At 44.8% G+C, this 25,944-nt stretch overlaps 1 protein-coding gene across 1 annotated transcript in view; it reads left to right on the forward strand.

Moving 5' to 3' along the window:
* The window catches only part of LOC142254350 (mucin-5B-like), a 130,850-nt gene extending 107,743 nt beyond the window's left edge, over positions 1-23,107 (forward strand). Inside the window, exons 41-48 of the mRNA XM_075325395.1 lie at positions 3,910-4,014; positions 4,103-4,143; positions 4,255-4,380; positions 4,495-4,593; positions 5,583-5,711; positions 13,910-13,952; positions 17,258-17,381; positions 22,867-23,107. Of these exons, the coding sequence (XP_075181510.1) occupies positions 3,910-4,014; positions 4,103-4,143; positions 4,255-4,380; positions 4,495-4,593; positions 5,583-5,711; positions 13,910-13,952; positions 17,258-17,381; positions 22,867-23,107 (908 nt within the window). The remainder of the gene's footprint in view (positions 1-3,909; positions 4,015-4,102; positions 4,144-4,254; positions 4,381-4,494; positions 4,594-5,582; positions 5,712-13,909; positions 13,953-17,257; positions 17,382-22,866) is intronic.
* The last annotated feature ends 2,837 nt before the right edge of the window (positions 23,108-25,944 follow it).

The raw sequence follows: 25,944 nt of genomic DNA on the forward strand, positions 1-25,944 counted from the left end.
CATCCATTATCTTTGCTTTGACAATCAGGAACTCCTATTCTTTGCAGTGACTCTGCTCTCTGCTTCATCCATACTCGATGCTGATCTTGTGCTTCTGGACACGTTCTTATAGGGCTTGGTTATAAGCGGTGCTATTTTTGTAAAAAAATATTTGCTGGGACGCATTTCTGAGGCAAGGAGGCGAGGGTTTGGAGGTGCTGTCAGGCGTGCTGCCGGCCGACATTGAGTAGCGGGGCTGCGACGGGGTGTGCCGGTGCCAGTGGAGAGGGTGGACGATCATGTGAGCACAAGTATGAGATTTGTACACTTCTGGCCACATTCTGGTTTGATGTGTCTAGCCTCAGTCAATTCATTTTCATTGAGCATATCTGTTCAGCACATGACCACATCTATGTAAATCGCATACTTGCAGCTTCATAACCGCCCACTCTCACCGCCGGCACCAGAGAATCCTGACAGCATGCAGTGTGCACACTGTGAGAATTCAGAAGGCTGCAGTCACAGAGTGACACACAGAGTGACTGCAGGCTCATCACAAATTTGGACAACCCCTTTAATGCTCCTAACAACATAAATAAAAACATAGTAACCCTTAACTTGTCAGACGGCACAAGACTTTATTAAAGAGATTGTCCACTACTTGAACATTAATGACCTTTCCTTAGGATAGGTCACCAATGTCTGACTGGTCGGGGTCCTGAACCTGGCACCCCCGCCAATCGCCTGTTCTAGGTGCCGTGCCGGTGTCCGGAAGTGCTAAGTTCTGGATCTGCTCCGTCTTCAGATAGTGCCAGCAGTCTCCTATTAAAATCAATGAGGCGGATGTGCAGTACCCGGCCGCAGACACCATCAGAGGACGGAGCAGATCCAGAAATAAGCATTTCCGGACACCTGCACCATAATCAGCTGATCAGTGGGGGTCCCATTGTGCTCACATCAGAAGCAATGCGCAAGTGGGACAGAGGCCTAATGATGAGACATAGTATTACAAATAAACATTTACATTCAGGTACCTTATAGATAATGTTGTCTCTAGTCATTTCTTTCTATTCTTCATCTTATCCTGACGCCATGATGACTTTTCACATTCACATCTCGTCTCTGCAGATTTCCATCTTCTCCGGTCTTCTGTAACACATCCCGACACGATGCCCCTAAAATAGCAGAATGATTATAATACTTCTACTTAAAAATATCTGCCCTACGCAGTGCCCCAGAATAAATAATGGCCCCTCACAGTATTCTCTGCACAAAATATGACCCACACTGTCCCTCTTATGGTACATGCCCTCCATATTCCCTCTTTCCAAACTGAGCCTACTGTTTACAGTGTCCTTTACACTGTGTCCCCTTATACTGCACCGTCTTTATACTGTGCCCTCATCACACTCCCCCTCCTTGCTATAAGATCACACTGTCCTCCCATTCTGCCCCCTCTCCATACCACCCCCTCCACTACCCAGTCTTTATTCTGTGCCCCTCACATTCTTCTCATCCCTTACTGTCTTCCTCACTACCTCCTGTGTGTCCAATACTTTTCCACCTCACTCCCCATCCTGCCCACTTGCTCCTCATACCATGTCACTCTTTATTCTGTGTCATCAAAATTTCTTTCCAGTTCGCTCCACATCCTCTCTGTCCCCATGCATGAAACCTCATCCTCTCTGTCCCCATGCATCACCCCTCATCCTCTCTGTCCCCATGCATGAAACCTCATCCTCTCTGTCCCCATGCATGAAACCTCATCCTCTCTCTCCCCATGCATCACCCCTCATCCTCTGTCCCCATGCATGAAACCTCATCCTCTCTCTCCCCATACATCACCCCTCATCATTTCTCTCCCCATGCATGAAACCTCACCCTCTCTCTCCCCATGCATGAAACCTCATCCTCTCTCTCCCCATACATGAAACCTCATCCTCTCTCTCCCCATACATCACCCCTCATTATTTCTCTCCCCATGCATGAAACTTCATCCTCTCTCTCCCCATGCATGAAACCTCATCCTCTCTCTCCCCATGCATGAAACCTCATCCTCTCTGTCCCCATGCATCACCCCTCATCCTCTCTGTCCCCATGCATGAAACCTCATCCTCTCTCCCCATGCATCACCCCTCCTTCTCTGTCCCCATGCATGAAACCTCATCCTCTCTCTCCCCATACTCTGTCCACAGATAGTTCCCTCCCCCATCCATACTGTGTATATACATATTGCCTCCTCCCCCACCCTCTGTCCCCCATAGTGTGTCCACAAATAGTTCTCTCCCCCTTTCTCTCCCCCATACTGTTTCATAAATACTCCCCTCTTACCCCATAATGTTCCTCCGTCCGTGTCTTCTTCAGCTCCACAGTGGAGCACTTCTCAGCATTTCTCTGCCGCCTCTGCGCTACGGCGCTGGCTTCCGGGTCAACAGTCTGATCAGCTGACCTGATCACATGACAGCCGTCGCGCTGACCCGGAAGTCAGCGCCGGCGTCACCGCTCCAATTGTCCTCGCGTCTGACATATGCAAGGACAATTGAGCAGAGCCGCGCGCTGCACTTTCTATGAGTGCGGCTGTCAGCGTGACAGCTGCGCTCAGAAAATAGCGGCTCCCACCCGGCAGGCTTCCACACCGCCGCATCAGGCAGCCCGACAGCGCCCCCTGGAGACACCTCTGGCTTGTGCCTCCGCTCCACATGGCTAATTTGTATAGTATACAAATTAGCCATGTGGGCAGAGCCAGAGGCGCTCTTCAGATTTTCCGGTACGCCATACCGGTGCGTACCACCTCAAAAAAAGCACTGGTTATAAGGCAGTGCAGGGTTCGGTCCCAATGACTGAATTCCTGCCCCAACCTTTGTGGCTTTTGTATTTTTCTGCTGCATCACAGCAGGTCACATGTCTCCTGTGCATGTAGCTTGTGCTTTCCTCCCATTCAACCAGTCCTCTGTTCCAGCAATTTTTCAGGTTTCTACATCTACCGTCTCTGGTCACTCAATGGTGGTATCTGCCCACAAACGTTGCACAGTGCATTCCTATAATATGAGTCATTACACTTCTCTTGCAACTTGTACTGAGCTTTATAGTTCTACTAATACTTCAGTTATACTCCTCACAGAGACTGTCACTGATCTAGAAGAGGCCACCCTGCTAGAAACCAAGAAGTAAGGAAACTTAGTAGAGCTTTGGCTGAATAGAGCATTGGTTGATCATGGATACTGCTGCTCTTTTCAAATTCAAATTAAAGTACCAAAGATCCACCAAGTGCTCCACTTGATAAACTCCGTTGGTCCCATTGAGAATGACTAACCTCTGCTCCATTCAGCTGGAACTCTCAGGTGCCCTTCCGCAAAGTTTGGACCCCCAGCAATTAGAAAGTTAGCTACTATCCCATTGAGTGGGGATAACCTTCAAACTTGAGAACATTCCTTAAAAAGGAACCACTCAGCAGTTTCGTGATAGCAGAACCAAATGCGGCGCAAGGTCAAGACACAAAACCTCATTTCGGAGAGCTATATTTCATTCTGAAATGGAATTTCAGAGAAAACATACAGTAGTTTGAAAAATGAGCAAAGCACAAGGAAAAGTGTCCATTCATAGAGATAAGAGTCTGGCTCTCTATGACTTCTCCTTTTTCAACTTTATCTCACAGTGTTGACTGACTTACTAGTCTAAATACTGCTTTCAGTGGTGAAACTTGAAATTCATGGGCCCCATCACAAAAGCTCCAACTGGTCCCCCAACTATATTAGGTCTTTATTAATATTGGACTTTTCATATGTGCTAAAGGGACTTTTGGTCCCCAATATGTTCCACGATTCGGGTGCGACTGGACCTCTTCCACCTATTATAGTTATGCTCACCTACAGTAATTAGTAGGAGACAATCTATTGTTTTATTAGTTATCTGGTATTCTTGATTTTCCAGGTTGTAATATGAGTCTTTGTTCCAACACTAAAATGCTCTGTAAGCCTGGGTATGAGGCGGTGGGCTATTTGAACCCAGAAGTCTGCTGCCCGGTGTACAAATGTGGTATGTACTTCATTCTAGTTATTTATTGCTCACTCAACTTAATTGGTTGCCACCAATTAAAAATTGTCTTTATATCCATTTTCTGCAGAACCCAAAAATGTTTGTGTATATAATGAAAGAGAATATCAGGTACCACAAAATGCATTCTAATTATTATAAAAATATTCATAGCATAAAATTCATAGAAAAAAAGTCCATAGCCTTCTTTTGATTATTCTAAATTATTCTCTTTTGACCTAGCCTGGTGACACAGTTCCTTCTTCAGATCCCTGTCAAAACTGTAGGTGTGATGAAAATATGACTGAAACATCAGGGCTGCACGTTGTTTCCTGCGTTTCACTGCGATGTTTCAAGAAATGTGCTCAGGTATAGACCTAAAAGTCATTATGGTATATAAATCCCATATAAATCATCATCAATCATAAAATATCTTTAGAGGAAATCTTTAACCTAAAGTTGCCAATATTTTTTCATCTTCAGGGCTTTAGTTATAAAGACGTCACAGGAAAATGCTGTGGAAATTGTGAGCAGACACAATGTATTGTGGACCTGCCTGATAACTCTACATATCTTCTAAAGGTGGGGACCATGGTGAACTTAAATATCTATTAGTGATGAGCAAACACTACCATGCCCAAGAGCAGTTGGATGCTCGGACGGACTCTACTTGTACACCAAGTATAATGGAAGTCAATGAGAAACGCAAGCATTTTTCCGAAAAATCCTCTAGAAAAATGCTCGAGTCCCCAATTGACTTTTATTATACTTGGGTGCTCTAATCGCACCTATCCGCGCATCTAACTGCTCTTAACAAGTACCGAGCACCCAAGCATAGTAGTGATTGCTCATCACTAGTTACGAGTACCAAGCACCCAAGCATGGTAGTGCTCGCTCATCACTAGTTACAAGTACCAAGCACCTAAGCATGGTAGTGCTTCCTCATCACTAGATACAAGTACCGAGCACCCGAACATAGTAGTGCTCACTCATCACTAGTTACGAGTACCGTGCACCCGAGCATGGTAGTGCTCGCTCATCACTAGTTAAGAGTACTGAGCACCCAATCATGGCAGTGCTCACTTATCACTAATTACAAGTACTGAGCACCCAATCATAGTAGTGCTCGCTCATCACTAGTTACCAGTACTGAGCACCCAATCATGGCAGTGCTCGCTCATCACTAGATACAAGTACTGAGCACCCAATCATAGTAGTGCTCGCTCATCAGTAGTTATGAGTACTGAGCACCCGAGCATGGTAGTGGCCGCTCATTACTAGTTACAAGTACTGAGCACCCGATTATGGTAGTTCCCGCTCATCACTAGTTACGAGCACCAAGCACCCAAGCATGGTATTGCTCACTCATCACTAGTTACGAGCACCCGAGCATGGTAGTGACCACTCATCACTAATTACAAGTACCGACCACCCGAGCATGGTAGTCCTCACTCATCACTAGTAACAAGTACTGAGCACCCAAGCATGGTAGTGCCCACTCATCACTAATATCTATTAAACCTTCAAGTCATTCTGCTAAATAGTTCCAATGTGTATGTTATTCATTGCAGCCTGGAGACAAAGGGTCACCTCCTGGAAATAACTGTACCATATATGAGTGTGAGCGTCATAATGACAAATTTATGACTATCGCATCCAACGTATCATGCCCCATAATCAACTCTGATGAATGTGTGCCAGTAAGTATTTTGTATTACTTTAGAGACGTTTAATCAATCTTAATCATATGTAAGACTAACTTGATTCATAATTGTATTACTGTAAGTATTAAATCACTGGGGGGGTCACATTACTGGTACCTCCACAATCAAGAATATATCCCATATCTACTGTCTAAATAGAGTGAAAAGTCAAGAGTGCACTGCCAATCTTTTCAAAGTCTATGGGACTAATAGAGATAGCCATGGTGCACCACATGGTTACCGCAGTCAGTTCATAAACTGTGACAAAAGCATGATCACTGATAAGCATTACTGCTGAACGAGCATGCTCCAGTACTCGCGGAGCTCAGCTGAGTATCACAGTCATAGATGTGTCATCCATAAAACAACTGCCCCAATGCACAGGCTTACTGCACTGATTGTTGTGAGCCGGTACCCCAGTCTCTGAATGGCTCTCACAGGGGTTTAAACAATGTATTTGGATGTAATGAGTCAAAAGGAAACCCTCCCTCCCCCAGAAATGCTCTTTATATGGCTGGCTGTATTTGGGCAAAAAGACGAACTGCCCAATCATTAACTTCCATTATCATCGCTACTCGAGTTAAGTCCTTTTAGAATGTCTGACCTGCTCAACTCAAGGACCAAGCACTAGACTCGAGCATTTCAGTGCTCGCTGGTCAACCGGCATGGCCAACCATTGCTTTATTGAATGGAGTACACTGTACCTCTACTTTTGTGATTATTCAGCATGGTCTTTGTGGTTATTTCACTAATGTTCAATAATGAAAAATAATTTAGCCCTTTGGCTCTCAGGGATTCTTTGACATTTTGAACATTGCTAGTTACCACAATTTTTGCACTTTTGACATGTACAAATAAAACATAAATTACAAAATGTAAAAAAAAAAACTGGTTTTGTGACTAATTTTTGTAGCACATATTTAGATCAATGCATTTTAAATTCTTAAAGAAAAAAACAAACGTAAATAAAAAAAGAAAAATGTATATTTTAATGTAAGTTAATGTAAGTTTTAATGTGTCAATCATTAAAAACATAGACATACCAGAGGAAATAATTAATAATGAATATTTCTATTTTGTCTACTTTATAGTTTTTATACATCTATTTATTTTGGGGGAACATTAGACTTTTACAAGTTTAGCAACATTTGTTCAAATTAAAAAAAAGAAAAAAATGTATTTGAAGCAGAAACTCACAAAAAGGTACCAGATTTTAGAAACTACATCCATTAAGGAGTTTATCTAAAGGCATAATGAGCACTTTGACCCCACAATTGCTTCATAGATTTCTTATGCGATTTCTTACATAATTTCTCCAAAGTATAGAAATAGCCTATACATTCATGGCCAAAAGAAAATTAGAAAATGAAGGATTTCTTAAAAAAAAATATGGCAATTACACATGTTTTGTTATGCACATTTTTTTCCTTTTTGTGTATTGGAACAACAAAAAGAAAATCAAAGAAAAAAATGCAAAACTTCACACACAGTCCCATAAATGAGTATGACAAAATGAATAGCATTGATAATAATAATATTTATTTATATAGTGCCAACATATTCCGTAGCGATTTAAAATTCAGAGGTTCGTATACAAACCCTCATAAGTAACATTTATAGAAAATACAATAATTAAAGCAAAAATAAATTGTTGGCGCCTTTCCAAAATTGTGGCTAAACAACTTTGTTTCAAGCGTGGGATACTCACTCGAACTCACCTGTGGCAAGTAACAGGTATGGGCAATATGAAAATCACACCTGAAACCTGATAAAAGTGGGAGAAGTTGACTCAATGTTTGCATTTTGTGTCTGTGTATGCCACACCAATTTTGGAGAACCAAAAAAGAGTAGAAGAGAACTATCTGAAGACTTACGAACCAAAAAAGTTGAAAATATCAACAAACAAGGTAACAAGTCCATCACTAGAGATCTTGATGTTCCTTTGTCCACGGTGCGCAACACAATGAAGAAACTTACAACCCATGGCATTATAGCTAATCTACCTGTATGTGGATGGCTTAGAAAAATTGCTGAACGGTTGCAACACAGGAAAGTCCAGATGGTGGATAAGCAGCCACAATCAAACTCCAAGGAAATTTAAGCTATCCTACAGACTCAGGGTGCATCAGTGTCAGCGCCAACTCTCCGTCGCCATTTGAATTAAATGACACGTTATTGCAGCAGACCAAGGAGGACCCCACTGCTGACACAGAGACATAAAAAAGATTCACTGCAGTTTGACAAAAGGTACATGAGTAAGCCAAAATCTTTCTGGGAAAGCGTCTTTTGGACAGATGAAACTAAAATAGAGATTTTTGGTAAAGCACATTATTCTACATTATGCTGAAAATAGAATGCAGACCACAAAGAAAAGAACATAGTACCTACAGTCAAAAATAGTGGAGGTTCAAACATGTTTTGGGGTTGTTTTACTTCCTCTGGCACTAGGTGCCTTGAATGTGGGCAAGGCATTATGAAATCTGAAAATTACCAAAGGATTTTGTGTCGCAATGTAATGCCCAGTGTCAGAAAACTTGGTTTGCATCCTAGGTCATGGGCAGTGTCGGACTGGGGTGTCTGGGGCCCATCAAGGGAATTGGCTCTGGGTTTCCCACAGATATATGCAAATACCTGTTAGCCATTATCCATGTTACAGTGGAGTGTCAACTGTAAAATACAGGAGACTCTTGCACATCTACTGTGCACACATCATAACTGGGAAGTACAATTACAAGTACAAGTACAATTTCCAGGGTGAGAAGACTTTTGGTCATGACTTTACGTGCTTGCTCACTACTGTTTGGGTGAACAGCTTGTCTCAGAAGATGGAAAGGAGCTTAACATTTTTCAGAATGGTTTCCTATTAGCATTTTGCATTTGCAGCTACTAACATGTTAGCACAGAGGAAAGCCCCAGAAGGGGATAAAGTGAGAGTAGGGAGAGAGAGCGGCAGACACACATGCAGTCCTCATTTTGACCTGTGATGTCTAGTGCTGGACAGCTTCTACAGCCACAATTCTGGTCTTGATTTAAAGGGAACCTGTCACCAGATTTCTCCCCTATAAGCTGCGGCCACCACCAGAATCTCTTTATATACTGCATTCCAGAATATTGTATATAAGAGCCGAGGTCAGTCTGTAGAACATAAAACACTTCTTTTATTATACCTGCGGGGCGGTCCGGTCTGATGGGCGTCGCTGGTCTCTATTCGACGCCTCCTCTCTTCCTTCCATTGCTGTCCTCTTTCCCAGCTCAATGTGGATAGCGCATCCTACATCACCCACACAGTGTGCTCCACTGTGCCCCTGCACATGCACTTCTCTCTGCCCTGCTGCGGGCAGAGCAAAATATTGCAATGCGCAGGTTCACGGAAATGTCAAAATTTGCATGGGCACTACAATACTTTGATCTACCCTCAGCAGGGCAGAGAACTCAATGGAGGCCTCTGTGTGGATGACATAGGACGCGTCATCCACACGGAGCTGGGAAAGAAGACAACAATGCCCCGCAGGTAAGTATAATAAAAGATGTGTTTTATGTTCTACAGAGCAGCTTAGGCACTTATATACAGTATTCAATAATGCTGTATATAAGAGCTTACTGTTTGTGGTTGCAGTTTGTAGGGGATAAATCTGGTGATAGGTTCTCTTAAAGCAGAGAATCTCAGCTACCAATATCTATATCTCACCATGAATCGCTTCTGCAGTAGTCATCCTGGCTACGATATAGCCACTAGTAGCCAGGACTGTTCCAGTTGAATAATCTTTGGGATTGAATGACTGATCCATTTAAAGACTGCTTTACACGTTACGATTCTGCGTACGATATCGTATGCGATCGTAACCGCCCCCATCGTATGTGCGGCACGTTCAGTTTGTTGAACGTGCCGCACAGACGATTCACCCCCGTCACACGTACTTACCTGTCCATACAACCTCGATGTGGGCGGCGAACGTCCACTTCCTGGAGTGGGAGGGACGTTCAGCGTCACATCGACGTCACGCGGCAGCCGGCCAATAGAAGTGGAGGGGTGGAGCTGAGTGGGACGTAAACATCCCGCCCACCTCCTTCCTTCCACATTGCTGGCAGGGAGCCGCAGGACGTAGGTAAGATCTGTTCATCGTTCCCGGGGTGTCACACACTGCGATGTGCGCTACCCCGGGTACGATGAACAACCTGACATTCAATTCATGAGGAATGAACCACATGCCTGCGATGAACGTTTTACAGTTCATTTGCAATCGCACGTAGCTGTTACACACTACAATGTAACTTACAATGCTGGATGTGCGTCACTTACGACGTGACCCCGCCGACACATCGTAAGATATATTGTAGTGTATAAAGCGGGCTTTACTGCATCAGTTCCATTGGAATTTTGTTAGGATTAATGCAATAACACATTTTTTTATTTATAAATACTAATATATATTTAGACATATATAGACATATATGGAAAAAAAATATTTTAACCTAGGGGTCTCTAATGTTTCCTGCTGGAAGACTCCTTTTAAGCCCCACTATAAGCATCTACTAGTTACAGCCTCTTATCTAGTTTTCACATCTGTTGAGAATTTAAATCAAAACATTATACTAATTAATATTATTTTCATAGGAAAGCATGCAAATGGATGACCGAGGATGTTGTCTCACGTGTAAGTATTCTGTCTGGAAGACATTTGTATCAAGAAAATTAGGCTGAATACAAGTGAATATTGTACAGTAGTTACATTACATTAAAGGGAATCTGTCACCAGATTTTTGCTACTTCATCTGAGAGCAGCATAATGTAGGCAAAAAGATTCTGAAACTAGCCATGTTTATCTTAGATCACTGTGTGCAGCCATCCTGACTTTATCTCAGAATTGAGTGTAGCAGAGCTGGGAGCTGTCCCCGCCCACACCAGGCTCTCAATAGAGATTGCACATTGACTGTGAGGTGTCAATCACAGCAGGGAGCGTGTTTGAATATTCTGCACTCTGTACTCTGCAGAGAGTCACACCAATGTTAATCACAGAGCAATAAACCTTTTAGCACGAGTAAACAATAGCTGGCACATAGGGTAGAGAAACACAGATGTTTTTTTTCTTTTTTAAACCTTGCAGCATGCTGTCCTCAGCTTAAATTGCAAAATCCTGGTGACAGATTCCCTTTAAAGTCACACACAGGAGTTCATGGTCTCCATATTGACTTTGACACATGAACAAAAATTTGTTGTTACCCTTCTGTAAAGGTAAGTTAAAATAACTTGAAACTAACAAAAGTAATTATCAATGTAAATTTACTAAATTTCACCTAATGAAGATCAGATATTGCTTTTTAATTGTGACTCATTAGAAAATAAAATATATATACAGTGTATATATATATATATATATATATATATATATATATATATATTATACGCAGGTCAAAAAAAACCAAAGAGAACCTCCAAAGATTAAATTGAAAGGGATAGTGACAAACTAATAATATAAAATATAACTTTTAACATTTAAAATATCATGTGCAGAATAAATAAAAAACATAAATACTGGACCGGATCAATTTCCCAAATATTAGCTGCGGATTAACAGGTTTTGTAAAGTGCTTAGTGCAGTGACAAATGGTAAAAGTTATATATAGCCTAGATATTAATATCATTAAAGGTCATCCCCAAGCTTAACAAGTGCAAAAAATGTATGGATAAGTCCAAATTATGTAAATCATTATAGGGACACAATACCTTAGGATGGTCACAAGTCCTGTATATTGCTGAACCCAGACGCGCGTTTCAAGCGATGTTTTTCTCAGGGGGCGCTATATATATATGTATATGTAAATATATACTGTAGATATATGATATATACACACACATATTTTATATGTATACATATACATACATGTATTTAGCATTACAGGTGCCTACAAAGTTCTAATTTGGTCTCATCCGATTAGAGCACCTTCTTCCACATGCTGTTTCCCCTACATGGCTTTTTGCAAACTGCAAATGGGACTTCTTATGGCTTGCTTTCAAAAATGGTTTTCATCTTGCCACTCTCCTATAAAGGCCAAATTTGTGGAATATACAACTTATAGTTGTCTTTTGGACAGATTCTCCCACTTGAGCTGTGACACCTGCAGTTCCAGAGTGACTATAGTTCCAGAGTGACTATGGGCCTCTTGGCAGCTTCTCTTAGTGCTTTCCCTGCTTTGGATGTCAGTTTAGGTGGACAGTCATGTCTTGGTAAGTTTAAAGTTGTGTCATACTCCTTCCAAGTAATGGACAACCCTTTTAAGCTTCAGAGACCCTCAAGTCCCTTACATTCTTGCCTTTTTTAAACTCGCCACATGAGAATACGACCCTTTGTGTTCTTTGGAGTTTCTCCTGATGTTGTCAGCTGCTGAGCACACCACTCTTGGATCCCTTGTATGATGCTCAGCCACAGGAGCACTTGTCATGCATGCCTTGTAGATGAGACACTAGTGTTGACCCGTTTAGTGCTACATGGCCCCTGTAAAAGTGGTTTGACGGGGACACTTGACACTTCGGGTCCTTCATGCAGAAGTTCAGACTCCAGCCTGCCTTCTGGTTCCACTGGGCATGTGAGCGTTTCTTCTGGATCCTCTGAAACTTCACGGGTGAGTTCAGATTCAGCCTTATTTTCCAGTCTAGCTGCAGATGAAGATGCTACCTCCTTCAGCTGCATCAGTGTACCATCTCCAACCTCCTCCTCTCTGAAGTTACCGTCATCTTCAACTTCCATGATGCGCACCAACTCCTCCCAAGTCACTTTTAGGCACCAGGATAATGCAAACATCCTCCTTCAGGCAAATGGCACTGTTTCCCTCACTCCTAAGTATCCTGCGTCATGGCTCCATCTCTTGTATTACATGAAGTTCTTCTCTGCTTACCATTCCATTTCTTCCAGATCTCTGCCCATTCTCTACCATCACTCTGAAATCGGTGTGAAATCGGGGGAACTTCTCTCTCCATTTCTCCCTAAGAGGGCAGGCATTCTTCACAAAGACATACTTCTTCAGGAGAAGCACTCCCTCCTGTTGGTGTAACCTTTAGAGGGCTGGGTGGATCTTCGTGTCCTTTCTTTTCATCAATGCCCATGATGGGCAGGGTCTCCATCACCATTTGCCAGAAACTGTCCTACTTCCTTCAGGACATTCATTCCCAATGTCACAATGTGTCCACTTCCGATGGGGCCTTTCACCAGTATGATCCACTTCTTTTCCAAATTCTTTCCATAGACACTCATCTCCATACTTATAACCCTTGGCACTGGGATAGGTAACTGGTTGGCAGCCGTCAGTTGCATACTTGAGCTCCATTTAAATTGGGCAGCATTTGGTTGACAGAAATATACTTCTAGCATTCTGGTCATCTGAGACCGCTGTGTCCATCAGACAAGAAACCTTTTGTCCATTCAATTCGGTCCATGTAGCGGGGTTCTCCCCAATAATATCTTCAGAGCTTTCAATCTTCCATACAGAGAGACCTAGCCCCGCGGTATGCTCCCTGACCATTGGACACTAGATTAACAGCTGCCCTCACTACATGTCAAGGTAACTCCTTGACATGTACCCCCTCCTGCAAACGTTCCGCAATCAATTCTGCACACATCTGGTGGTCATCTAGGTCTGTATTATTGTTTCCTGGGTGGGGGATACCCCCTCTTTGGTTGTTCTTCATACTGTTATGGAGAAATTGGTTGTATTGGAATTGGAATTGGAGCTCTTCTTATGCCCTGGAGTTACCTCAATCTATTGCATTTTCTCTCACGGGCCCTGTGTAGCTCATCATGGGGCAGTCCCGAGATGACGACTTCCTGACCTCAGACCATAGTCGATTTAATTGAAGCCTCCCGCTCTTGATCCCTAGCTTCTGCTCCCACTTTGAGGAAGTTCAAGTAAGGATTGTAGCATAAATATTCTTTCAGGGACTGTTGCAGGTAGGGATCCCTTATGCCTAAAACCAGTTGTTCTCTCAGTACTTCATTCAGGGTACCTAATCCCTTATATTCACAATGGGTCTTTCTTGTTGATGTGAGCTGTTACTTCCTGCAGAGCATTTACATACTGGGTTACTGTCTCTCCCTCTCTCCGATCCCAGCTGAATAGACTAATGTGCAGGTTCCCTAGATCATTTGTACCACCATGCTTGTCTTCTAAAATTGTAATCACCTTATCTTCCATATCTCTAGTGGTTGTGTGCACATGACCATCTGTCAGACCTCTCCGTCCAAGGTTAGCAAAGCTATCTTTGCCTGTAAGACAGGTGTCTTAGGATGCATATGTAATGTACTGTACTTTTTAGTAATTTGACCCAGTCCCACCTCATTAAATTGTCTCTTGTAAATTTTGGTATGATCCTAAGCCTAGCCCCAAGAGAAAATCTGTCCCTTGTGGACTCGGTCACAGACTTAGTCACCATTTCTGTGCTGGAATGTTACATCCTACCAACTACGCATATATATATACATTGTAAGCATTCGCCTGCTCACATGATGGGGGTCACGCCGTTGGCTGCGTCTCAGAGGTAGCATAGAAACACAAATCCCTTTAAAGTCCAGCGGTTTATTAAAAAAAACACCATAAACCGCTCCGCAAAACATAACATAAATACAGACAGATTTCAGGTCCGTTATAGTCACGGTAGACCCGCACAGTTCAGATAAAGTGTATCTGAATGGAGCTCTCTCAGCCTCCACTCACTCACATGTGAAGCCAACCCTCTGCTTCTTCAGGTGGGTTCCTTCCACAGATTTCAGACCTCTCTGAGATAAACAGCCTTTTTTCCCTCAGAGGCTGCTCCTCATGCACTGCTGTTCCACACACCGCTTCACACTCACTCTTACTCCATGTGCCAAACAAGCTAATTAAGACCTGTGTCAGACACACCCATAGGCAGGGGTATGTGGATGGCCAGTCCCACCCATCTCTTAGCCATCCGTAATCCTAGCCCATTCAATACTATAGGAAGATGTGGTACTACATGTACCATAAAGAACTCCTAGGATCACACCACTTCCGTGGTACATACCTGTCATTCACAATATAACCGATTACCTTGTCACATATTTCCCCCCCCCCCTCTGCCTAAAGCCGTCGGGCTTGGCACCTGTATACACTTCCCAACGAGAGACTCATCTCTGCCTGTCTTGGGCTCCAACCTTTGTAACAGAGTCTGTCATCGTCACCAAACCCTGTTCAGTCAACCCGCCTCTTAGAGATGCCCCTCTGTCAGACCGCCTCCAATGATTAGTACGGTAGTGAGACCCACTGTCAGTCGAAACTACTGTCTGGTCTAACCCTGAGCTATCCAGTCCACCAGAGTGGCTACTGTTGGGGTACCTCAGCACTGAGCTAACAGAAGACCTGTCAAAACTAGACCATGCGCACTCTCTTTTTGCAGATCTATCATGGCATCTTTTTTTCATGCATTTTCGGTCACCTCTCCATTGGCACCTTTTCCTATCACCATCTTTAGCAGTGGACACATCACTCCATCCATCCTTTCTCTCGGATTTCATCTTAGATGGTGTGGACCCTACAGAGTCTGTGCTATAGCCCAAAGGATAGATGGGTCTTCTATGACCTTGGCTCTGTTCACTAAAGGACCGGCTTCCACTGCCATTTGAGGCAACACATTCATCAGCTGGACAACAGTGCTTCTCTGGGCCCCGGCCTGAAAGTGGTCGCCACCTCCTGTCAACTTGACAAAGTTGTTCTGCAATATTCTGTCTTTCCAGATATAATTGTCTCAGTTCTTCTAGGTATCCCAGGCGGTATTCTAGGAGAACTTGCATATTATTAACACAGTCCTTTGTTCCTACAATGATAAATGGAACCATACCGAATTCACAGGGTAGCCTGTCTTTATTATACACATCAACTCTCACCCTTGTGGCACCGGATTTATCAACCATCTCCTACATGGCTCTTCCATTTCTTCCAATCAACTTCATGACAAGTTTTCTGGGTACTTGAATGAAGTGTTCCACGAACTCCAACAAAGTCCGAGCTGTTTTCACTGCTTCTGCAGTTTTCCCATAGATTCGGAATGTTCCACTGTCTTCTTCCACTTCAACAGCTGTAATACCTGGAATCTTCCTTGCTCGCTGAATGTTACTTCTCAGTGCTCGTATTGCAAGCCCAATTAACTGTTTCTTCACAGTCACCACTTCTTGAAACGCTGCGGTCAGCTGCTTCATACATTCCAAGCGTCTGGTGACTTCTTCCTTCTGTACAGTGATCAACTAATTTGTACAAAGACACTGTAGGTGCATGTCCCTCAGGATAGCCACCCGCTTCTTTGTAGCCTCCCTTACAGACCACACCACCAACTGATTAGTCTCTGGAGCAAAGTACACTTTACAGGCTCCTATGGCCTTCTTGAATTTTTCATGCACCGTCTCATGGGCACAGGCTTCTCTCAAATCTTCAGGCACATCCACCATGCACTTAAAGACTGGACGGGTTCCTTTACTGTCAAGGCTATCAGACCATTCTTTGGGTCTTTTGCATCCATCTTTTTCCCTTACCAAAGTCTCCACCTCTTGAGTTACACACTCCTCAGGCTCAGCTCCAGCTTCAGAGCCTTTAGGATTCTTAAGGGGTACTTTGCACGCTGCGACATCGCTAGCCGATGATAGTACCCTCCTCCGTCGCACATGCAATATCTTGTGATAGCCGCCGTAGCGAACATTATCGCTACGGCAGCTTCACACGCACTTACCTGCCCTGCGACGTCGCTCTGGCCGGCGACCCGCCTCCTTCTTAAGGGGGTGGGTCGTGCGGCGTCACAGCGACGTCACGCGGCAGGCGGCCAATAGAAGCGGAGGGGCGGAGATGAGCGGGATGTAAACATCCCACCCACCCGCTTCCTTCTTCATTACAGGCGGGACGCAGGTAAGGAGATGTTCCTCACTCCTGTGGCTTCATACACAGCGATGTGTGCTGCCGCAGGAACGAGTAACAACATCGTACCGGTCGCTGCAGCCAAATTATGGAAATGACCGACACTACACAGATCACCAATTTTCGTCGCTTTTGCGATCGTTTATCGGTGCATCTAGGCTTTACACGTTGCAATGTCGTTTAAATGAGCTCCCGGACACTTTCCCAGACTCCCAGACCTTAGATAAACAGCCTCTTTTCCCTCAAAGGCTGCTCCTCATGCACTGCTGTTCCACACACCGCTTCACACTCACTCTGACTCCATGTGCCAAACAAGCTAATTAAGACCTGTGTCAGACACACCCATAGGCAGGGGTATGTGGATGGCCAGTCCCACCCATCTCTTAGCCATCCGTAATCCTAGCCCATTCAATACTATTGGAAGATGTAGTACTACATGTACCCTAAAGAACTCCTAGGATCACACCACTTCCGTGGTACATACCTGTCATTCACAATATAACTGGTCACCTTGTCACAACATATACATATAAAAGGTTGGACACATTTAGTTGGGAGGTATTCTAATCTACTTAAGTCATGTGTAAAATTTCAAATGTATCATTAACGCATTGTATTGTTTTTACCTAAAGGTGTAAAACCACTAAAGAAATGTCAACTAGTAAAGGTGAAAGAGATAATTTGGGAACGTAAATGCAATTCTATCAAGCCTATTGAAATGTCCTATTGTAAAGGAAGCTGTGAAAGCTATTCCATGTAAGTTATCTACTAATATGACTGTCTGTTTCATAGATCTACACTGTGTGAATATGTCTGAGGGCAGCATAAAGTTCTGACATGCTTATGTCTTCTAGCGTTTTTAAGAACCTAAATATAAAGTTTTGCAGTAAATGACCAGCAAAAAGTCCACTCTGTATGTTGATTTTTTAATATTCTCACAAGTTACGAACTAGATAGGGACTATATGTTTGTTCGTAACCCTAAATTGTATGCAAGTTGGAACAGGGTCAGGAAAAAAAAACTTGACTTCTCCGACTGCCTTGCTGCTCACTTCTTGCCGTTCGGACCTCTTTTTTCAGTTGTGGCACATCACAACTTGGCCTGCAGGACTTCCGGATGAATCCATGTCACATAAGTCAAAGTGTATCATAAGGTGATGACATTGAAGTCCTGGCCTATAGCCAACAGGCCAAGAATGAGGGACATCAATCCAGAAAGAAGAGGAACTGAGCAGCATGTTTTTTTTATTTTATCAAGACTCTGCATCTTTTGCCTCGCTTGCTGTCTCGATGTACGCCATCCGATCTTCTTCTTCCTGCCTTTGCATGACAGATCTTCGGCTTCTTCATTAAAGGCCAGGACTTTTGGCCCTCTCCAAACCTCACAGGTCTCTAAGAGACCTAACATCACAGTGCACATCTTGACATCATGAGGACACGATCCTCCAATGTGCCGTGATCTTTCAGGCATGGAAATTCTTGGTTATAGTGAAGATCCTGGAGATGCAGCACACAATGTCATGGAAACTAGAGGACCAGAAAGGGTGGTGGCAAGCAGTGGGCTGACTGGAGGGGTGAGCGATGAGGTATTAGCTATTTTTATCACATCTGACATTCATATCAATGAGGTATAAGTTGGATATTTTTAACATTAGAAGTCCCAGAGAGGGATCATTTAACATTTCTACCTTTGGAACCCAGAGACGGGTCGAATGACCTGAAGGATTTTAGCTAACATCCTTTGGAGAGGTGGATCAACACAATTACCCCCTGCAGATTCCACAGGCAATGGCCATATTTAGAAATGAAAGGATGCTAATTGGAGCCATCAGAGTTGTCAGTTGTCAGTTTGGACTAAAGGCTGCTTTACATGGTACGACCGATTGTGCGATTTCACAATTGATCGTACCTGCCCCCGTCTTTTTTGTGTCACGAGCAAATCGCTGCCCGTGGCGCACAAAGTCGGTAACCCCCGTCACACATACTTACCTCTCGTGCGACCACGCTGTGGGCGGCGAACGTCCACTTCCTGGAGTGGGAGGGACGTTCGGCGTCACAGTGACGTCACACGGCCGCCGGCCAATAGAAGCAGAGGGGCGGAGATGAGTAGGATGTAAACATCCCGCCCACCTCCTTCCTTCCACATAGAGCCGGCGGCTGACGCGGGAGGCAGGTACGCGATGTTCATCGCTCCCGTGGTGTCAGAGGGAGCGACGTGTGATGCCACGGGAACGATGAACAACCGGCGCCCGATTTCAGAACCGATATTATGGAACCTAGCGATCAGTACACGACTCACGATTTGTGAGCGATACTGCGTCGCTAGGAGGTGTAACACAGGCCGGCATCGCCAGCGATGCTGGATGTGCGTCACAAAAAATGTGACCCCGACGATCTATCGCACGATAGATTGTCTGGTGTAAAGCAGCCTTAAGGGTCATGTGACCCTCTTTCGGGACTTCAGGGGGGAGCTTGAAATTTCTGGGACTTCTAGTGTTAATTCGAGGACTGCCTCTACAAATTTGTGTGGCTGTATCTGCTGTTTTTCTTAAAGGGAATCTGTCAGTAAGATCAACCTTTCTAAGTTTCCTATATGGGCATGAATGTCATAGAGAGTTGAATAAAATGATACCTTGAGATTCGCACAAGAAATCTATGTTTTTTTAATATGTAAATGTGCTATTAAGATCTATTGGCTGGACCCAGATTCTACTGAAAATCTGCCCCCAGAGAATATTGTAAATGAAAGTAGACGTCACGTTACCAGTGTGAGACATGTAGATCAGGAGAGCAGACTGTCAGATATTACATGGCTTAGACTGGTAATGCCCTTTTTCAATGTCTATGCAAAATATATCCATGTTTTTTAATATGTAAATGTGCTGTTACTATCTATAGGCTGGACTCAGATCTTACTGAGAATCTGCCTCCAGAGAATATTGTAAATTAAAGTAGACATTACCAGTGTGAGACATTTAGATTGAGAGAGCAGACTGTCAGTCATTACATGGCTCACACTGGTAATTCCCCCTTTCAGGTAATGAAATAGGGTGCCCAGTGTCTTACTGCCCCCACTTCAAGTTTGGTGACTTAAGGTATTAGAATGCAAATGTTTATGGTGACTGTATGGTATTATGGTACCAATGTATTGAAGTATATGTTGTATTGCATTGTAATTTTATTGTATGGTAATCTCTCCTGTATAATACAGCCAGCTGCCACCAAGTGTCATAGGTTCCCGGGTCCCTTAGTGAGAAGGGATGGATAGGGAGTAACAGTGCAGCAGGGGTTAAGTGAGAGGGTGGCTCATCAGCACAGGAAGAGATATAGAGAAAGGCAGATTCCTGTTTCATTCAGATAGGGAGATGCTGTGTTAGGCCCGTTTCACACGTCAGTGAAAAACACAGACGTTTTTCACTGGCGTGTAAAACACGCACATGTCCCTGCGTGTGCCGAAAATCACGGCACACGTGGGTTGTCTAAGTGCAATCCGGGCTCCGTTCTCCGTGGCCCGTGATTGCACTTAGAGATTCACTCACCTGTGCCCGCTCCCGCTCTCCATGGTGCTGATCGCTCCCGCGACGCAGCATCCGGCCGGCGGTGACCCCCGCAGCAGCTGCTTCCGGGTCGGCTGTGTCGCGCATAATGAATATGCGCGACAGTATTCAGCCGTCTTAGAAGCAGCAGGGAGGATGGGCTGCAGAGGACATCGCTGGACGCCGGGTGAGTTAAAATGTTTATTATTTTAAATGCACGTTTTTTTCTGGCACGTGTTTCACGGACCACACCACTGCGTGGTCCGTGGAACATCAGTGATGCCAGAAAAAAATGGACATGTCTCCGTGCAGCAATCACGCACACGCGGGTACGCCGCACGGAGACACGTGCAGTGAAAAATCACTGACGTGTGAGCAGACCCATTCATTATAATGGGTCTGCGTATGTCAGTGATTCTGGTACGTTTATAAAAAAGCAGAAACGTACCAGAATCACTGACGTGTGAAAGGGGCCTTAGTGAGCAGAACGAAGAAAGGAGTCCTGAAGAGACAGAAGAAGCAGAGTGGAGCAAATTGGGTGGAGGTGGTTGAAGCAGGACAGAGACAGTTCAGCAAGCAGAAGGAGTAGGAAGCAGTAAGAGGAACGATATCCAGAGGGGACTCATCTATAGTGAATGTAAATCCAGTGTGTCATGGAGACGTAAAGGAGATGGGACGCTTTTACCTTAGGCGTTATCTGCCGGTACCTGTGGGAAAGCAGTTGCGGAGGTGGGCATCAAGAAAGGCTAACCGTTTGTGAAACAAGCTGTGTGATCCACCACCATGCTGGGGGATTGGGTCAGAAGCGGGAGGATAAGTCGCCCCATTACGGCCATTCCTGTAGAGTCGGGTCAGGTGCAGAAGATGATGGGCATGAAAGATGATAATGCTGATGATGATGATATCTTTGTAATGAAGAAATGGAAAACGTGTGTGAATCAGCTATTGAGTAAAGTTTTGAAAGTTTTACCCAGTGGTCATCTGTTTACTAAACGTACGGGGCACAAGGCCTATGAAAGTGAATGGGAGCCAGATAAGCCGTCCGAAGATTTAGAGTTACAGCAGGCAGCAGGTACCACCTCCACACCAATGTGGCGCCCCTGACCTGGTCAGGCACCACTGAGTACTGCACCCATGCTGGGGACAGTACAACACAGGTAATCCAGAAGGCTGACCGAGGTGTGACTACACAGGCGCATAGTGATCAGGTCTCACACATTTACCTTTGAGAGGACCCCTGGGGATCCCAGGAGGGGGCGAAGCCTCCACCTCCACCCGAGGGGTGGAGGGGGCGAAGCCTCCATCTCCACTCAAGGGGTGTGGTAGAGAGCCTGGTTGCTAGGTGGCGTAGGCAGGCACAAAAGGGAAAAGAGGAAGGAGGAGGAGAAGAGCAGTCTGAAGCAGAGTGTGGAGGAGTGAGGAGCATGGAAGTGGAGCTCAGACAGGAGCAGCAGTGCAGGTCCCACGAGTGAGCCGGTTTAGTGTGCAGCTCAGGGAAAGCAGACGTGAGGAGCAGACCCTGGAGCTGTGGCAGTCTAACAGCGTCCGCGCAGTGACTACCGACGGGGGAGAACGGTCACCTGGTAGTGCTGCCTGAAATCCACACACAGCTAAAGAGAGAGCAACGGAGTGGAAAGTAAGGAGACTGTCAGGGAGTTACCAGGCCCAAACGGGTAGCAGGTCCCGGGGCAGGGATAGATCCACCTGTCCTTTGCCAAACCTGCATGAGGGGGCACTTTACACCCCCAAGACAACACTACAGAGTCCGCAGCCACGTAGCCACAGTTAGGGCCCATAGTTCACAGGAGGCAAGCAGCTGGAGTGATCTGGTCCAGGCTACAAGCAAACGGGCCAAAAAGAAGGGGAGAGAGGCACCAGCAACTTCCCTGGGCGACCCCAGCAGGGCTTCAAGCAGGGGTTACCCCAAAACGGAAAGGGCTAAGGAAGGCGAGTCGGTAACCACCCTCATCAGTCAGCCTAAAGGACACCTGGTTCCAGCCTGGTTCATCCCAGCTACGCCCGGGTTACTCACCCTGCCACCATCAGTGAGTAAAACTCCTGAAAGACATCCTGCTTGTGCGTGTGAGTCATTCTGCGACTTGTAGTTCCACACACTTACACAGGGCCCTGGGGCTTGCCTCACTCTCAGGAGGCTATTACAACTGACTGCACCCACCATCAGCCCCAGGCGTCCCTTAATCTGCAGTGGCGGTCCCCACTGACCGCAATTCTGAGAGTGGCGTCACGACAATCCTAGATAGAAGATTTCCTACCTGTGACAGGATCCAGCTGCGTGGAGTCCCTGAAGGTAATGCACCGACACAATACTTGCGGGGCTTCACACCAACACCGCATACCACCCACTCCACTCTGCACCCTGTGTCTGTACTGTGCCGGGTGGGTTGAGGACATCTGCAAAGACCCTTGCCCACGATTGCCCATCTGCGGCGCTTTACAATAAAATAAACTCTGGTCTCAGATTCTCAGTGAGATCGTAACAGCTAATTTACATATTTAAAAAATATGTGGCTGACACTGGAATAAGAAATCGGATGGCAGATGTCAAGCTATCATTTTATCCAACTTTCTATGACCCATGCCGATATAGACGGCTTAGGAGGGTTGATCCTATTGAGAGATGCCCTATATTAGTGACTTCACGTTTTATTTGCTTGTTTTATACAAACCTTTTCTTTTACCTTTCAGGTATTCTCCAAAAACTCATTTTATGGAGCAAAAGTGTGCTTGTTGCCAAGAGACAAAGGCAAAAAAGATTACCATTCCCCTTTTTTGTGCCAATGGAAAGGTAGTGAAATATTCTTTTATTACTGCCGTGGCCTGTGACTGTGTGGACAAACGCTGTCAAAAAGAATACATTCAGCCGATTGAAGAAGAGGACCTCTCTGAAGATGATGAGAAATTAGATTTTAGACCTTCATACCATTAACTTAGCAGGGTCCTCTTCTGCCTGACAAACCAAAGATGATTACTAGACAGCTACACCGGAAAGAAGACAAAAATTAGTCAGTAGTAAAGAGAATGACCGTTCCGAAAAAAATCAGCGCTGTGACCCCTCCATTCTCGGAGGTCAGATCCCCATCAATCGATAAGGGACCACATATCCTAGTGATATGCCATCACTTGCTTAATTGTGAGTAACTGTTCTGAATACTGTCCACTGTATCAGGTTCAGGATATGTTTTTTGGTCTCCTTATTCTGTTGAGATGTAATTAATTGTCTTTATTCTGAAAGTTTACATTTACTGTAGGTGAAATCACATTACACTGGGAACCCTATCTTTGTAAATGTTGCTATTCACTCTGCGTCCAAATATTTAATTAATAGTGTAGTTGTAAATCTATTAAAATGATATTGCATAACCATTTGTCTTTGTCATTGATTATATATTCGTGCACACAATATAGGTGCCGATTAAAGAATTACTTCTGGCAAAACTTCTACAATGGGTGAAGCTTTTCCAGTGTCGAAAAGGCCCAACCGGGTCAGATGATCCCCCAGTGGTTACTTTTGTCTAAAATGATAATTTTATTTGCCTGAAGCAGGGGGGTTCATCACTTTTTGGGTTGTATAATACAAATAGCCTATTAGTTCTTATTGTTTATTACTACTCACCCGTCCTAGTTTCAGTGACGAGCTTTGCTTCCTCCTCAGTCTTTAGCCACTCCCTCTCTGCTACAGTAACTCAGCAAGCACCTCTGATGTCATCATTCAAGGCCTGTTATGGTTAGCGCAGTTGCTGGTGCGCTATGTTAGTATTCTGGCAGTTGTATGCATTGCTATTTCATGCTTTTCAGTAGTTTATTGAGACTTTCCACTTGGTTCTGTCACAGACAGGGCCTCAGCTGCTCCTCTTGAATCCCATCCAACATCCGTATCAACTACCAACATAGCTCTGCTGTTTCTGGTGCCATCCACACCCTCAACTCTACTGCTTCAAGGTATCTTCCAACCTACTTATCTCTGCTAATCCAAGGTACTGAAAGAATACTTCTGTCTGCTGGATAAAATTACCTGTCCCAAACTCATCTCAGCTCATTCATAGTGTTGTTGCACACTGTTTCATCAAGGTACATATCTGCAAACTCAACTTTGCAGACTCAAGGTACTGTCTGCATACTCCACCCTGCTGCAATAAGATACCTCTCTTCAGTGTAATGTCCACGTATGCCACTCTAATGAATCATGGTCTCTGTCTGCATACTCGACTACACTCATTCAAGGTCCTGCCTGCACACTCCATTATGCTGCACTAAGGTACTGTACGGGGGTAAGGGTTAGGCCCACCCCTGCAGAAGTAGCCGGCACACTGGTGGTCCATGTATAATTCATAAAATGTGAATGTATTGTGTAAAACCGCCACCAGGTGGCAGAGGTGTAGCATAGATATATTTGTATCATTAGTAGGAGGAGGAGAGTAGGGAGTATAAAAGGCAGAGATAGAGGAAAGGAGGACAGGAGAATCCCAGTGGAGAAGCAGTGAGGATAGCCCATTTGAAGATTCTGACCCTAAGGGTTACCCCTGAGGCTATGACGCGCGGGATCCATTCCAGATTGGTTAACTGCGTACCCAAGAAGAGGGGTTTAGTCTGACGGTCAATGGTCTGGTGTCTGTATTATCTAACTTGCAATACTCGATTTCCTCTGCTTATTGAAGGTCAGTGCGACCTCAAGGAGTAGGGTATGGCTGGATCCTGGCCTGGGCACGGATGAGAGAGCACTGTCGGTTGCGGTCCTTTCTATGCGGGTAGGGTGAAGTGGCCCAACAGACTTTACAAGTATTAACCGGTCAGTGCCAGCGTTAAGTGGAGTGGAAGAATGAGAGGCCTAGAGGTGTCAGTTAGAGCCCAGGTGCCAGGAATACGGACACCTGCTAAATTGTATATTACAAGTAGAAGTAAAAGGAACCCCTATGGGATGTGTACCAGTACCGGCAGAGTGCGGGACCCAAGTAATGAAGAAGTGGAAGAACAATAAAGTTTATTTGTTAAGAAGAAAAGCTGCCTGGACTTTATTTGTTGAGAGAGAAAATGGTGTCGCCTGAATAGTTGCGAAGTTCTCCTGTGTGTGGTGCAGCAACAGGGAGGCTGCACTGCGGCCTGCTGACCCCTGTAACCACGAGTACTACCACTGCCTGCCCTGTGCCCTCCAACACATTACCTCTATGGACACGTGTTTCTGTTGATTCAGTGTACTGTCCACATACTCCACTCTGATGAATCATGGAGGTCCCTGTCTGAATTCTCATATCCACACATTCAAGGTGTTGTCTCTGTTGTAAAAGGGGTGTGTTACGGATGGTCATGGAACACAAAGGAACCTATGCAGACTCTAATTCTGAGGTCCCTGAGCTCACCCCTACACCCAGAGGTACCCTTGAAGGTAGGGAGGTCCGGGCCCCCGACCTGGCCCTGACTCCTGTCCTGGCCCTGCTGAAAAAGTCCCCAACCACACCCACCACCCGGGGGACTGACCGGGTTGGAGCTCCCAAAAACCCCACCAACAATGAACTACAGAGAGGGGTAAATCAAATCTCATGCGCACCTTACACCTACACCAGGGAGCAACCAAAGGTGTACAGGAAGGGGTAACAAGAGAAAGGAGGAAGTAACAAAAACAGACTACATCCAACAAACCAAAAATGACAGCAAATAGCAGCAGCAAAAACCACGTCCTCTTTGCTCCAGGCTAGCTCCAAACTGAATTGAATTAATGTGAATGTCACTTCTTTTCTGCAGGTACCTGCGTTTTTTGCCATAGATAAT

The sequence above is a fragment of the Anomaloglossus baeobatrachus genome, chromosome 10 (genome assembly GCF_048569485.1).
Source record: "Anomaloglossus baeobatrachus isolate aAnoBae1 chromosome 10, aAnoBae1.hap1, whole genome shotgun sequence".
NCBI lineage: Eukaryota > Metazoa > Chordata > Amphibia > Anura > Aromobatidae > Anomaloglossus > Anomaloglossus baeobatrachus.